The sequence below is a fragment of the Notechis scutatus genome, chromosome 6, assembly GCF_049901735.1.
Source record: "Notechis scutatus isolate UNSWTSFEM ecotype Mainland chromosome 6, rNotScu1.2, whole genome shotgun sequence".
NCBI lineage: Eukaryota > Metazoa > Chordata > Lepidosauria > Squamata > Elapidae > Notechis > Notechis scutatus.
This window is the reverse complement of record NC_142014.1, coordinates 79210120-79225097: the sequence shown is the minus strand read 5'-3', so window position 1 is coordinate 79225097 and position 14978 is coordinate 79210120. Positions and strand designations below refer to the sequence as shown.

At 43.5% G+C, this 14978-nt stretch overlaps 1 protein-coding gene across 1 annotated transcript in view; it reads right to left on the bottom strand.

The window, feature by feature from the left end:
* EXOC4 (exocyst complex component 4) overlaps positions 1-14978 on the bottom strand; it is a 392940-nt gene that overhangs the window by 317193 nt on the left and 60769 nt on the right. The window contains 2 exon segments of the mRNA XM_087968910.1: positions 2669-2775; positions 4594-4778. Of these exon segments, the coding sequence (XP_087825036.1) occupies positions 2669-2775; positions 4594-4778 (292 nt within the window).

Here is a 14978-nt window from a genome sequence, read left to right as displayed (position 1 = left end):
TCAGTTCGTAACTCAAGCCGATTCTGAGGAAAACACATCCAGGTTTGGTCCCTCCCAGATTAAGCGAATGCTGGAGCAAACGTCAAGAACTTGTCCAAACTGTTTCTTATAAGCCACTCAAGAGCGATAAAAATAATTGGAATGAAATAAATCTTGCAGAAGGGTCAGTGGCGACCACAGTTCTTGAGGGAAGGATATTTGCAGGAACGTTTTCATCAACTGGGAGTCGATCTGCTACTTCTTAACAGCACACCTGCCAGTCGAAAGTTGCAAACATCGGCTATTTTCCACTTAGGGTTGCATCAAAAGCCTCACCTGTTCAATAACGGTGCCTGTCAAAGCCAGCACAGAGGAAGTGGAAAAGCTACTACGAGACGGGAAATAATCATTGCGACAGCCCTTATAATCCGAACGCTGTCACCTCATCTGTCTGTTTCGTTCCGTCTCGTCTCAAATTCCCCTGCCAAATGCTTCACCCACCCTTAAAAACCTTGGAGAAACAAGGGCACTGAAGAACCCAGATGAATCCTACAGATTAAACCAGAATCTTTCTGATTCAAGACATGACAAAGTCAGTTCTGATAAACCCAGGTCTAGCGGGGGAGGCACCAGGCTAGAAACCAGGAAATGGTGAGTTTTAGTCCTGCCTCAGGCTTGAAAGCTGGTTGGGTGTCTTTGGGATAATGACAAAGGTGACCGTGAGTTCTAGTTTCTGCCTTAGGCGTCAAAAGCCGGCTGGGTAACCTTGAACCGATCACCAGGAGATGGGGAGTTCTAGTCCCACCTTAGGCATGAAAACCAGCTGGATGACTACTTCGGGCTAGTTACTTTCTCTCAGCCCAACCCAGGGGTGAGCTTCAAAATTTTAGCAACTGGTTCTCTGCCCGGTTGCTGGGTGGGCGTGGCCTAATCGGCCTCCTGCACCATGGCAGTGAGGGGGGGACAGTTATCGCCCTTCCCGGGCTCAGGAGGCTTTTTTCCTCTCTGGGCTCTGAAGGCCCTCTGGAGACCGGAAAACGGGCCTGTTTCCGACTTTCCCGAACTTCCAAGAGGCCCGTTTTTCACCCTCCCCTGGCTCCGGAGGCTTTCCTTGAGCCTTCAGGAGGGAGAAATGGCTTCCCAGGCTCTGGAGGCCAGAAATGGGCCCATTTCTGGCCTTCTGGAGCCTCCGAGAGCCCGTTTTCACCCTCCCCTGGCTCCGGAGGCTTTCCTTGAGCCTTCAGGAGGGAGAAAATGGCTTCCCCATGCTCTGGAGGCCAGAAATGGGCCCATTTCTGGCCTTCTGGAGCCTCCGAGCCGTTTTCGCCCTCCCTGGCTCCGGAGGCTTTCCTTGAGCCTTCAGGAGGGAGAAAATGGCTTCCCCGGGCTCTGGAGGCCAGAAACGGGCCCATTTCTGGCCTTCCGGAGCCTCCGAGAGGCCCGTTTTTCGCCCTCCCCGAGACTCCGATAGCAGCCCGTCCCTGGCCCAACCCCACCTCACAGGGTTGTTGTTGTTGTGGGGGGGAAATAGGAGGAGGAAGGAATATTAGATATGTTTGCTGCCTTGAGTTTTAAAATAAATTTAAGATAAACCTGAACAAAATGTAACATTTAGATTTTATACGGTAATAATATTAAATTTCAATGGTTAATATTTCAATATAATTCTAATTTCGTGTGAAAGTTTATAGTATTAAAATTTAGTATTGAATAAAATAATAAAATAAAAGTTATTCAAATAAATGTCTACCTGTGTTATAAAGTAGCTCTGCAATCGATAGATTTCCAAATGTACAATTCTATGAACAAATTTCAACTGTACATATCTACAAAAGGCCACATTCTACTCAGAAGCTGTTCAGCCTAATGAGGAAGATGAACATGTAAGGAAAACTAGGTTTCTGCTCATTTCAGTCCTTTCTGTGTATCACATGGAATTATGCGTATTAGTTCATTTTATTCTTTATATTGGATTATTCTTTGAAAAGGAGGGTGATGCGTCTTATGGTTCTCACTGTGGCTTTTAAATTTTTGTTGTGTATTTGTATTCTTTTAAAGTCTTGTTAAGATTTGATGGCTTACAGATCCAAACTCCATAAAGAAACAAACAAATCTGTGATCAATAATGGGCTGAAATTCTGATAGACACGACGTTGGTTCTTGTTGCAAATCCAGACTAAGGAGAACCCTGTAAGAATGATTAGCTGTGCAAAACTAATCTATGTGTGTCTGCACACCATCTCTTTCCTTCTCACACCTAAACACACACAGTTTTCCTCACATTTATTTCAGCTGAAGTCATATCTGAATTCAAAGCTTTCTCTTGCAGAAGTAATCTCCAAATAGGTCAAGCAGACAGATCAAACAGATAATCAGAGTTGGAAGGGACCTTGTAGGTCATCTAGTCCAACCCCCCGCCCAAGCGGGAGACCCTACACCATTTCTGACAAATGGCAGTCCAATCTCTTCTTGAAAGTCTCAAGTGATGAAGGTCCTACGACTTCCAAGGGCAACTTCTGTTCCACGGGTTGATTGTTCTCACTGTAAGGAAATTTCTCCTTATTTCCAGGTTAAATCTCTCCTTGTTCAGTTTCCAGCCATTATTCCTTGTCTGGCCCTACAGGCGCTTTAGAAAATAGATTTGAAAGGCACCTACATGCACATGGAAATATATAATTTCATCACTCACCGCTGGGATTTCCTGTAGTGCTAAATTGAGAGGAGTCAAACTTGCGAGGAGTGGATAAGTTAGTAACGTCGAGATGAGGCAAAGCAGAGGCATCCTTCACATGAGAACTGCAATGAAAAGAAATTAAACTTAACCGCTGCGAGCTAGGAGAGAACTCCGGCAGGCACTCATAAATGGCAGAAATGTAAATGAGAAGATTGAAGTTTCTATAACAGATCTCGACATCCCTGAGGGAATTATGTGAGGACGAAGTACCGGCAAAGCTTCGCTTTTATTTTTAACATTTTAAACTGTTTAGCTTGGTAGCTTTAATATGATTTTATATATACTGTTTTAACTTTGGTTTGGGAAGACACCCATCCCTTCCAACTTTCCTGAAGAATTGAATATTTGCAGCTCACGATACCACAACATTGTTGACTGTACGGTTTGATAACCTTGAAACGGTCTCAAAAAATGAAAATCTAGAAGGCTTTTGTATCCAAAAACTGCAAACAGTACATGGCCAGCCATCAAACGATCACCATCAAAACAACGCAAAATGCCATCCTACGTGGGCACTTGAAAGGGAAAGGGAAAATAATGATCGTTTATTTGTCCCCTAGAATGATGAATGCTTTTTTTCAAGGTTGAATTGGTTTATACAAGGTGTCCCCAAACTGTGGGCTGTGGCTTATTCGCAACCAGGCCCTGTGAGCACACGCACACGCCACTCACACAAATAAAACTGTGCATGCAGCTGCCCCTCGCACAAAAATATCCCTCCCCACACCACGCGCCGGGCTGCCATAAGAGTGAAAAATGGTATGTCCCATTTATATAGTTGGTTTATTTGCCAGATCGAATCCCACCAGGCTCAAGGTGGACTCAGCCTTCCATCCTTCCAAGATGGGTAAAATGAGGATCCAGATTGTTGGGGGCAAGAAGCTGACTCTGTAAACCGCTTAGAAAGGGCTGTAAAGCACTATAAAGCGGTATATAAGTCTAAGTGCTATTGCTATTTATACAAACTCTGTCCAAATTTCCGTTTTTTCCCCCAGATTAACAGAGTTGGAAGGGATCTTGTAGGTCATCTAGTCCAACCCCTTGCCCAAGCAGGAGACCCTACACCATTTAGCTTGACCCCTTCCTCTCTGTGGCAGCCCCTCAAATATTGGAAGACTCCTATTATGTCTCCTCTGGTCCTTTTGTTCATTAAAGTCAGATTAAAGTCAGATTAACAGAGTTGGAAGGGACCCTGTGGGTCATCTAGCCCAACCCTCCGCCCAAGCAGGAGAGCCTACACCATTTCTGAAAGATGGAAGTCCAGCCTCTTCTTAAAAGCTTCCAGGGATGAAGCTCCCACAACTTCCAAAGGGAACTTCTGTTCCATTGGTTGGTTGTTCTCACTATCAGAAAATTTCTCCTTTTTTCCAGGTTGAATCTCTCCTTGATCAGTTTCCATCCATTATTCCTTGTCTGGCATTCAGGTGCTTTGGAAAACAGCTTGTCCCCTTCCTCCTCTCTGTGGCAGCCCCTCAAATATTGGAAGACTGCTCTTATGTCTCCCCTGGTCCTTCTCTTCCCTAGACTAGCCAGGCCTAGTTCCTGCAACCGTTCTTCATATGTTTTAGTCTCCAGTCCGCTAATCATCCTGGTTGCTCTTCTCTGCACTCTTTCCAGAGTCTCAACATCTTTTTTATAGTGTGGTGACCAAAACTGGATGCAGTACTCTAGGTGTGGCCTTACTAAGGCTTTATAGAGTGGTATTAGTGTCTCCCTTGATCTTCATTGTATCCCTCTGTTAATGCAGCTAGGGATTGTACTGGCTTTTTTGTCTGCCACTGCACACATTTGCTAGATATGAGCACCCCGTTTTCCTGCATTAACAGAGTCGCAATTGCAAGATGAGTGGCTAAATGAATGACTAAATAAATGAGACCGACCTTATTCTCCCCTTTTCTTTGTTCCGCTGTCCAACCTTACTGGTAGACTTGATGTAAAGATGACGGTGGAGTTCATCTATGAGAACTAAATGCATGTTCATCTTTTTACTGTGAAGTTCCAGCCTCAGGTCACTTAATCCTTCTACCTGAAGGAGGGGTCCTTCCAGGGATTCTACGGCCGACACCTTTGAACAAAAAATAAAAGTTGATTTAGCTATTTGCGAAAGACATTACAGGTAAAATGCAGGTAGTCCTCAAGTTACGACCACAACTGAGCCCCAAGATTTCTGTTGCTAAGTGAGATGTTGGTTAAGTGAGGTCTACCTCATTTCATGACCTTTCTTGCCACGGTTATTGAGTGAATCACGGTGGTTGTTTAAGTTAGTAAGACAGTGGTTTAGTGAATCTGGCTTCCCCCATGACTTGGCTTGTCAGAAAATCACAAAATTGAAGTTGTAAACGCTCCAACACTGGAAGTTTTTAAGAAGAGATTGGATAACCATTTGTCCGAAGCGGTGTAGGGTTGCCTGCCTAAGCAGGGGGTTGGACTAGATACAGGGGTCGCCAACCTTTTGGACCTCAGGGACCACCAAACTCATAATTTTAAATCCCAGGGACCACTAACCGGTTCTGTGGGCGTGGCCTAATTTGTGGGCATTGCTTGGTGGTCATGTGACTGGCTGGGCATGGCTTGTTTGTAAATATTATAAATATTTATATAAATATTGAATTTTTTATAAAAAAAGAGCAACTTTTATCCAAAATCAGGCAAAGCAGGCAGGCAGGCAGATTGAGTTGCTCACAGAATCACAGATTCATTCAGAGATCTATCTATCTGCCATTGGCTAGCTCAACCTGTCACATAAAATTTGCTTGCAAGCAAGCTCATAAAATTTGCTAGCAAGCAAACTCACAAAATTAACTCACAACACACCATGTATGTAAATATTGAATTTTTTATCAAAAAAGAGTAACTTTTAACCAAAATCAAATCAAAGCAGACAGGCAGATTGAGTTGCTCACAGAATCATTCAGAGATCTATCTGTCTGCCATCGGCTCGCTCAGTCTGTCACATAAAATTTGCTTGCCTTGAGTCTGCACTGAATAATAGAACCTTCAGTCCTAAGGAGGTTCGGCTGTGTTTAAAAGCAGAGCTGAAGATGTAAAGACTAGCTAGAAAGCAAGAAATCCAACCATTTCCTGCTTCCTAGCTAATCTAAATCTCCCGGCACAGCAGAACAGATGATGGTCGGAAAAAGGAAAAATAGCAACTTAGCAGGCAGGTTTGCCCGGTAAGGAGTGAGTGGGTGGGGAGGGTTCCCACAGGCCATGTGGGCTGAGCAGCCTTGTGTTTCTGTGCAGCCTGGATTAATTGCTTTGGGGGGTGCTTTGGAGGTGACATTTCTCTGCGGCCCACCAAAATTTTCTCGTGGCCCACTGGTTGGCGACCACTGGACTAGAAGACCTTCAAGATCCCTTCTAGGTCCGTCATTCTATTCTAAAATTGGATCAATGCAACCGTCATAAATATGAGTCAGTTTGCCAATAATTTGGATTTGGATTACATGACCACGGGGGGAAAAGTGTGACAAATGTCATCAATCACTTTTTTCAGTGCCGTTGTAAATTTCAACGGTAACTAAACGATCTGTTATAAGTCAGGGACTTCATATAAGATTTACCTAGATCAAATTCAAATGGCAGCCTCATCAAACGGCCTGACATATTTCTTTCTAATAAAAGAAGACAATCCTTCTTTCTTCGTCTTAAAAAAGCAGGAAGATGAAAGGGGTGAACACAGAAATGAGGAAAGGATGGGGTGAACAAAGATTCTGCATTCAGCAAAACGAAGTCGAGGCTAAGGGATTCAGCCAAAGCCTTCACAGAAGAAACTGATTTCGAAGAATACCCCTTTGGTATTATTCTAAATTTTTCTGCAATCGCAGTCGATTCAATTTTAGCAATCCTTAGGAACGTTACTGCTCCGGCCAGAGGGTAATTGAACTACCAACCGAAGGCCTCAAAACTCAACAGGGATTTCCTTGCCAGCTGCATCCCTGGGATTGCTAAATATTTTAATTATTTGGCTGCCACTGAGTCATGTCCAACTCCGGTGCATTTAAAAGATCTGGCACCAACTGGTGGCTACTGCAATATTTCCAATTTGAAGCTCACCCGGTGTTTAAAGGTGACCTTCTAGCGGTCTTAAATAAAATTGAGATCATGATAAATATTTCAGCAATTCTGTTTAATTGTGTCAGTTCGCCATGCCTGGGTAGCGGCCTAAATAAATTGAAAAAAGAGAGAGAGAGAGAGGGAGGACTGGCCACAAAAAAGGAGAGTGTCTCATTTTTGCGTATTATTTAAATAAGCCAGTAAATCTCATTTTGCAGGAATCCAGCGTGGCTACCTTAAGGAACGAGGAGGTAAACAGACAGCCTCAAGAGTTCGCAGCAAATTAAACAATATTTCATTTAATAATGAGAAATATACTTCATGATGCCTTATGGTTTGAAGCTCCCCATCCATCATGTCTCAATGGCTCATACAGAGCTGCTTATTTTCTTTAACTAAAAATTGGGAAGTGATCTTTACATTGCAATCTACTCCTTAGCTGTGCCCTTCTTATTTGTGGCCAATATACAGGTATTCCTCAACGTACGACCACAATTGAGCCCAAGATTTCTGTCGCTAAGTGAGATATTTGTTAAGTGGGGTTTTGCCTGAGTTTACGACCTTTCTTGACTCCGTTGTAAAGTGAATCGCTGTTAAGTGAAGTTAGCCACACGGTTGTTCAGTGAATCTGGCTTTCCCCATTGACTTGGCGTGTCAGAAGGTTGCAAAAGGGGATCGTGTGACCTTGGGATGCTGCAACTGTCATAAGTATGAGTCAGTTGCCAAGCATCTGAATTTTGATCACGGGAACGCCGTAATGGTCGTAAGTGTGACAAACGGGCAGAGGTCACTGTTTTCAGTGCCATTGTAACTTCGAATGGTCACTAAAAGAACTGTTGTAAGTTGAGGACCACCTGGAGTCGACACTATTTAATTGCAAGAATTAGCATAACAATGGAATGGAATGGAATGGAATGGAATGGAATGGAATAGAATAGAATAGAATAGAATAGAATAGAATAGAATAGAATAGAATAGAATAGAATAGAATAGAATAGAATAGAATAGAAATGAAACAGAATAGAACAGAATAGAATATGGAATGGAGATAGAATAGAATGGAATGAATAGAATAGAATAGAATAGAATAGAAGAATAGATAGAATAGATAGAACAGAATAGAATATGGAATGGAGAATAGGATAGGATAGGATAGGATAGGATAGGATAGGATAGGATAGGATAGGATAGGATAGAATAGAATATGGAATGGAGAATAGAATAGAACAGAACAGAACAGAACAGAACAGAACAGAACAGAACAGAACAGAATAGAATAGAATAGAATAGAACAGAATAGAATAGAATAGAATAGAATATGGAATGGAGAATAGAATAGAATAGAATAGAATGGAGAATAGAATAGAATAGAATAGAATAGAATAGAATAGAATAGAATAGAATAGAATAGAATAGAATAGGAATAGAAATGAAACTAGAATAAAACAGAATGAGAATGAGAATGAGAAGAGAAGAGAAGAGAAGAGAAGAGAAGAGAAGAGAAGAGAAGAGAAGAGAAGGAGAAGAGAAGAGAATTGAATTTTTTATTGGCCAAGTCTGATTGGACACACAAGGAATTTGGTGCATAAGCTCGCAGTGTACATAAAGAAAAAATAAACTACATTCAAGAATCCTAAGATACAACACTTAGTGATCGTCATAGGTTACTAATAAGCAATCATATCATACTAGGGAACAATAAAACAATATAAATTGCTTTTATATTATAGTTTTTATATTATATTATATAGGAAAAACAAAAACAAAGCCTCTGGAATAGCTTTTCCTAACAAGATACTTTCCTTCCTGATGTGCTTGGCCTTGAATTGCCAGCCCCAAACATCTGGGGGAGGGCAGACCAGGGAAGTCTGCTCTAAAAGATGATTAGATTAAAAGGAGACTTAAGATGTCCACGTTCCTGTCGTAAGTCAAGGACTGCCTGTAATTTGACTGAAGAAGAAACTTTCATGGATCCAAAACAAAACCAGGCCCAGTTGGGAAGCCAGGTTCCCCAAAGCTGAAACTGACCACTTTAAATTCATCTTTAAACGTGGCAGTTTTTAAGTATTCTCAGTATTTCCATTTACCGTATTTTTCAGAGGATAAGACACTCTGAAATAAAAAGACGCACCTAAGTTTTGGAGAGGAAAACGGGGGGGGGGAGAATCTGCCTCCTTTGCAGCAAACAACAAACAGCCTGTTTCAGCTTCAGCGCAGCCTGATGAGCACAAACAGCTGATTGTCGGTTGGATCGGCCTCCCGACAATCAGCTGATTTCAGGCTGCAGGGATTGCCATCTCCTATTGCCGCCTCTAGGCACCCATTTTCAGACCCCACATCCTGTTTTTGGCCTCTGTGCTCCATTTTTGGCCCATTCCGGGCGGTGGGGATCAGAACGGGCGGAAAATGGGGCACACGGAGGCCGAAAACGGGGGGAGGGGGGTACGGAGGCCAAAAATGGGGTGCGGAGGCCGAAAATAGGGTATGCAGAGGCCAAACGTGGGATGCGGAGTCCAAAAATGGGGTGCATGGAGGCCAAAAATGGGATGCGGAGGCCAAAAATGCGGTGTACAGAGGCAGCAATAGGTGATGGCGAGCCCTGCAGCCTAAAACAGCTGATCGTCGGGAGGCCAATCAGCGGCTTGTGCTAATCAGGCTGTGCTGAAGCCGAGACAGGCTGTTTGCCGCAAGGAGACAAATTGCTGGGAAGCGGAGGCCAAAGGGTGTGGGGTGGCAGGTGGGTGTGGCTTTGGCAACATTTGCTCTATAACAGTGGTCCCCAACCTTTTTTATGCCGCGGCCCGGTACCGGCATCAGCTGGGCGCCGCCATCTTGTTTGATGAAAAAGTGCTTCCGGTGAGCTTTCTACCCGGAAAGCTCACCGGAAGCACTTTTTCATCAAAACAAGATGGCGGCGCCCAGCAAACCAGCGGCCCGGTAGGATTTGTTCCACAGACCGGTACCGGTCCGCGGACCGGTGGTTGGGGACCCCTGCTCTATAAGACACACAGAGATTTCCACCCACTTTTGGGGATGGAAAAAGTGCATCTTATACTCTGAAAAATACAGTCATAGTAACATAAAATCCTGTAGACCCAGAAGAGGCTGCTCTTCCCAGTCAACTCATGACTATTTATGGCCCTTGGTGCATTTATCATCAAAGTCCGGTGATTGGCTGAACACTTGACTTGAGTTCCTAATTCCTTGCTATCTGAGGCAACCCAGCCATCTCGACGACGCTCGTCTGGGGAACCAACCCCCAGACCGGAAGACTCATCTACATATGCATGAACATGCCTGAAGCGTGTGAAGTGTTACCAAGGACTCTTTCTCTGCCCCTTCCCCTCGAGAAAGTTCAGGATCGAGGTAGAGGTCTTAAGAGCATCGAAAAATGCTCCCCCTGGGAAATATATCCGGCCTCCTCCTTGGAAAATTATTAACTTAAAGACATGGGGATTTCGTTCGTATTTTGCACTGAACGCCAGGTTGCATAAATTGATCACTTGGCGTCCATGGGGGATTGTAGTTCGAAGCAGAGGGTGGTTATCTTATTGCTGGTGTTGTGAGAATTTTCATCCAAACACCTTGTTTCATTCGATTTCCGCCATACAGGGTGTCCTCAAACTTATGACAGCTCATTTAGCGACCGTTCAAAGTTACAACGGGACTGAAAAATGGGATGTATGACCGTTTTCCACTCTTATGACCGCTGAAGCATCCCCATGATCACGTGGTTTACATGAGGAAACTTGACAATTGGTTCATATTTATGACAGTTATTTAGCTTCCGGGCGATCTTCTGACAAGCAAAGTCAACGGGGAAGCTGGATTCACTTAACCACGGTGTGACTAATTTAACAACTGCGGTGATTCACTTAACCACTGTGGCAAAAAAGATTGTAAAATGGGGCAAAACCCACTTAACGAATCTCTCACTTAGCAAGATAGATTTTGGGCTACGTTGTGGTCGCACGTCGAGGACTACTTATAATTTATACACTACCAACTTCAACAAAAGTTAAACGATTTTCAGGGACAAATTAAAAAAAATGAAGCGATCCAGAATCATCCAGAAACTGAGCTCATAAGATATAAAGGGATCACATAGAAATAAGCACCCTGTGATGACCCAGGGTGAGATACAAAACAAAGTCACAGAAAACAGGTGAAGCCCCTTTTATTCCTTCACTTTGCTCCCAAGCTCCGAATATTCTTGACGGAAGATGAAAAACTCCCACAGTTACAAGAAGAAAGAAAAAAGCAACACAAACCAGGCAAGATAAGGGCTGGAGGACGTCCACAGATAACACACACTGGGACTGATGCCAAACTCACGCTTTGTTTCCAGCACTCGCCCGTGCACAAGTCCGTCTTCTTATTCAGTTGTCACAGCTGCAGCCCATGAAGAGGATCAAGGCCCTCTCCTCCCCAGTAGACCACCGTCTCTCCCTTATCCTCTCCTCCTTGCGTGCCCTAGGATGGAGAGGGGATGGGCCTGGGTCCTCCTCTGACTGCTCAGCCGGCCTCTGCCCTTCCCCAGCCTCCTCCACAACCTCCGGAGCCACACTTCTATACCCTGTCGGCTGTTCCTCCTCTCCCTCAGAGTCAGTCTCCACCAGGGGCAGGGCACGCCCTATACAAACAGTGCCATGCCACCCTCAGACATCAAATGTTCTCCAAAACAGATGTTTTTCATGGTCTCCAAAATGGCCAACAGGTATTGATGTTAATGCTATTCAGATAACGCCAAGAGATCAGTCATGCTGATAAATTAGATAAGGGCATGGAAAGTGTTGGAAGCAACAGGCTGATGGATGGAAAAAACACAACTTGCTGGACAAATGAGAGTCAGAAATTGATAGGGATTGTCTTGGGATGACAAGAATATTTGTAGCTCAGAGTAGAACTGGTGGGGTCCTTGGTGCTTTCTGAGCTTGGCTGTTTCCTTGAAGACGTTTCATGACCCAACTAGGTAACATTATCAGTGCTACAAGAAAGGGGGGTTGTGGAGAAGAGGAGGAGGACTGGGAGTGGGAGGAGGGGTGGGAGGAGGAGGAGGAGGAGGAGGAGGAGGAGGAGGACCGGTGGGGTCCTGGTGTTCTTTAAACTTGTTAGTTTTCTTGCAGATATTTCATGACTCAACTAGGTAACATCATCAGAGCTAAAAGGAAACAACCCTCCCTTCTAGCACTGATGTTGTCGCCTCATTGGGTCAGGAAACATTTGCAAGAAAACAACCAAGCTCAAAGAGCACCATGGACTCCACAGTTCTCCTCCTCCTCCCACTTTGCCTCCTCCACTCCACAAACCCCACTCCCTTTTTGCACTGATGATGTTACCTAGTTGGGTCATGAAATATCTGCCAGTAAACTAACAAGTTTAAAGAACACCAGGACCCCACCAGTCCTCCTCCTCCTCCTCATGGGTGCAATAAGTAAGATACTTACTAGCAACAACCTGAAAATGCTAATAACTTAAATGCCACATTCAGAATCTTGTTGAGATATTACAGATTTCCTTTATCCTTATTTGAGGAAAAGGGGGGAGGGGAATTCCTCCTAACTCAAAGTGATTGGCAGCCTTTAATTTATAAATCTTTTCACAACAAAGTATTCATTTATTCAGTGCAAAACTGAATAGTTTCAGCAATCATCAGCAATCTTAATTTTTAAATATACAACATCAAAACAATAGAAGGAATTGCTATCATTATTAATTTTTTCCCATCTTGGTTTACAAATAATCCAAGGTGGTGAACATATCCACACACCTTCTTCCTCCTATTTTCACCACGACAACCCAGTGAGGTAGGTTGGGCTCAGACAGGCTGGGAGAGTCATCCAGCCAGCTTTCATGCCTAAGGCGGGACTAGAACTCCCTGTCTCCTGGTGATTGGACCAAAGTCACCCAATTGGCTTTCATGCCTAAGGCGGGACTAGAACTCCCTGTCTCCTGGTGATTGGACCAAAGTCACCCAATTGGCTTTCATGCCTAAGGCAGGACTAGAACTCCCTGTCTCCTGGTGATTGGACCAAAGTCTCCCAGCTGGCTTTCATGCCTAAGGCGGGACTAGAACTCCCTGTCTCCTGGTGATTGGACCAAAGTCACCCAATTGGCTTTCATGCCTAAGGCGGGACTAGAACTCCCTGTCTCCTGGTGATTGGCCCAAAGTCTCCCAGCTGGCTTTCATGCCTAAGGCGGGACTAGAACTCCCTGTCTCCTGGTGATTGGACCAAAGTCTCCCAGCTGGCTTTCATGCCTACGGCGGGACTAGAACTCACAGTCTCCCCCTTTCTAGCCTGGCACTTTAACCCCTACACAAGACTGACTCTCTTAATTTCTAAAATTTCTACTTTCTAAAATGATTTTTTTTTTAAAATAAAAAAATCCAGGACTGGAAATTCATCCCAAATCCCACTTGTCAAGTACTTTCCAAGTGAGATGTGCTACCGAGCATGTAATGTGACTTTGTGTCAGAACAAAAGTGTCAGCTGCAATGTTCTTTAGGATCAGAGAAGGGCATGTCGCGAGGTTAAAACATTTCCCCAACTGCAAAATACAGACAGCTTTAAAAAGAGGAGGAAAAAAAATACACCTCCCCCCGCCCCTTGGTTGCCTTTATAAGCTCTACCATTCCTGCCACGGCAGCATATTGCGAGAAGGTATTTTGAGTGTCAGAGACCTTTTACCATTTAATACTCCTTTCAAAACTGAAAGTTTCAGCAGGAAAAACACAAACAAAGCCAACAGGATTTTATTATATTATATATGCATGTGTGCTTTGTGTGTGTGTGTGTGTGTGTATTTGTTTTCGTAGATTTTCACGGGTACAGGTATGCAGGTCTTGGTGTGTTCGGGTCTTTTCCCGTGTAAGATTGAGAGCATCTTGGCAACGTTCAGACGAGGTCCCACTCGCCATTTTTAGGCTGGTGCTTTTGGCTTCGTGCTTGTGCGAGCAAAGTGTGGTGACCAAAACTGGATGCAGGATTCTTGGGTGACTGAGCTTTGCTCGCACAAGCGCGAAGCCGAAAGCACCAGCCTGAAGATGGTGAGTGGGACCTCGTCGAAACGTTGCCAAGATGCTCTCAATCTTACACGGGAAAAGATCCGAACACACCAAGACCTGCATCTATCTATCTATCTATCTATCTATCTATCTATCTATCTATCTATCTATCTATCTATCTATCTATCTATCTATCTATCTATCTATCATATTATCTGTCCTATTTATCTCTCACCATCTAGATGGATATAGGATATTATCTATCCTCTATCTATCTATCTATCTATCTATCTATCTATCTACATATATACATATAGCTATATATCTAAAATATCTATATATATCTATATATATCGAGATCGAGAAAGAAAGAAAGAAAGAAAGAAAGAAAGATAGATAGATAGATAGATAGATAGATAGATAGATAGATAGATTGCAATGCTGCAACATAATAAGCCCGCTTGAAACAGCCTACGGACATTTCAATAAGCCATGAAACATCTGAAATGTTTCACTAGAGATAAAGGAGTACTTACATTAAATACCTAAATTAAATTCAACAGACATATGAAGAATGGTGGCAGGAATTGGATATGTCTAGATTAATGAAAAGAAGGACCAGGGGTGACATGATAGAAGTCTTCCAATATTTGAGGGGCTGCCCCAAAGAAGAGGGGGGTCAAATTATTCTCCAAAGCCCCGAAGGCAGGACAAGAAGCAACAGATGGAAACTCATCAAGGAGAGAAGCAATCTGGAATTAAGGAGATACTTCCTAACAGTGAGGACAATTAATCAGTGGAACAGCTTGTCACCAGAAGTTGGGGGTGCTTCATCACTGGAGGTTTTTAAAAAGAGATTGGACAACCAGTTCTCTGAAAATGGCGTAGGGTTTCCTGCTTGAGCAGGGGGTTGGACTAGAAGACCTCCAAGGTCCCTTCCAACTCTGTTATTCTGAACTCCTGTACCTAATGCCCTTATTTTGCATCTCACAAAAGTTTCCCTTGCGGTAATCCAAGCTGAAGGTTACTATATCTAACTACGGAAAAGTTAGCCAAGAATGCATTTCCTAAGATTGAATTCTCACCAGAAACAAGAGGAACATTTAAATAAATAAATATATTTTTGCAGACTTTGGATGCAAACATAGTTTCGGAATTAGGCTTAGAAAACAAACGGGAAATAATTCCTTGGATTTTAGTCTA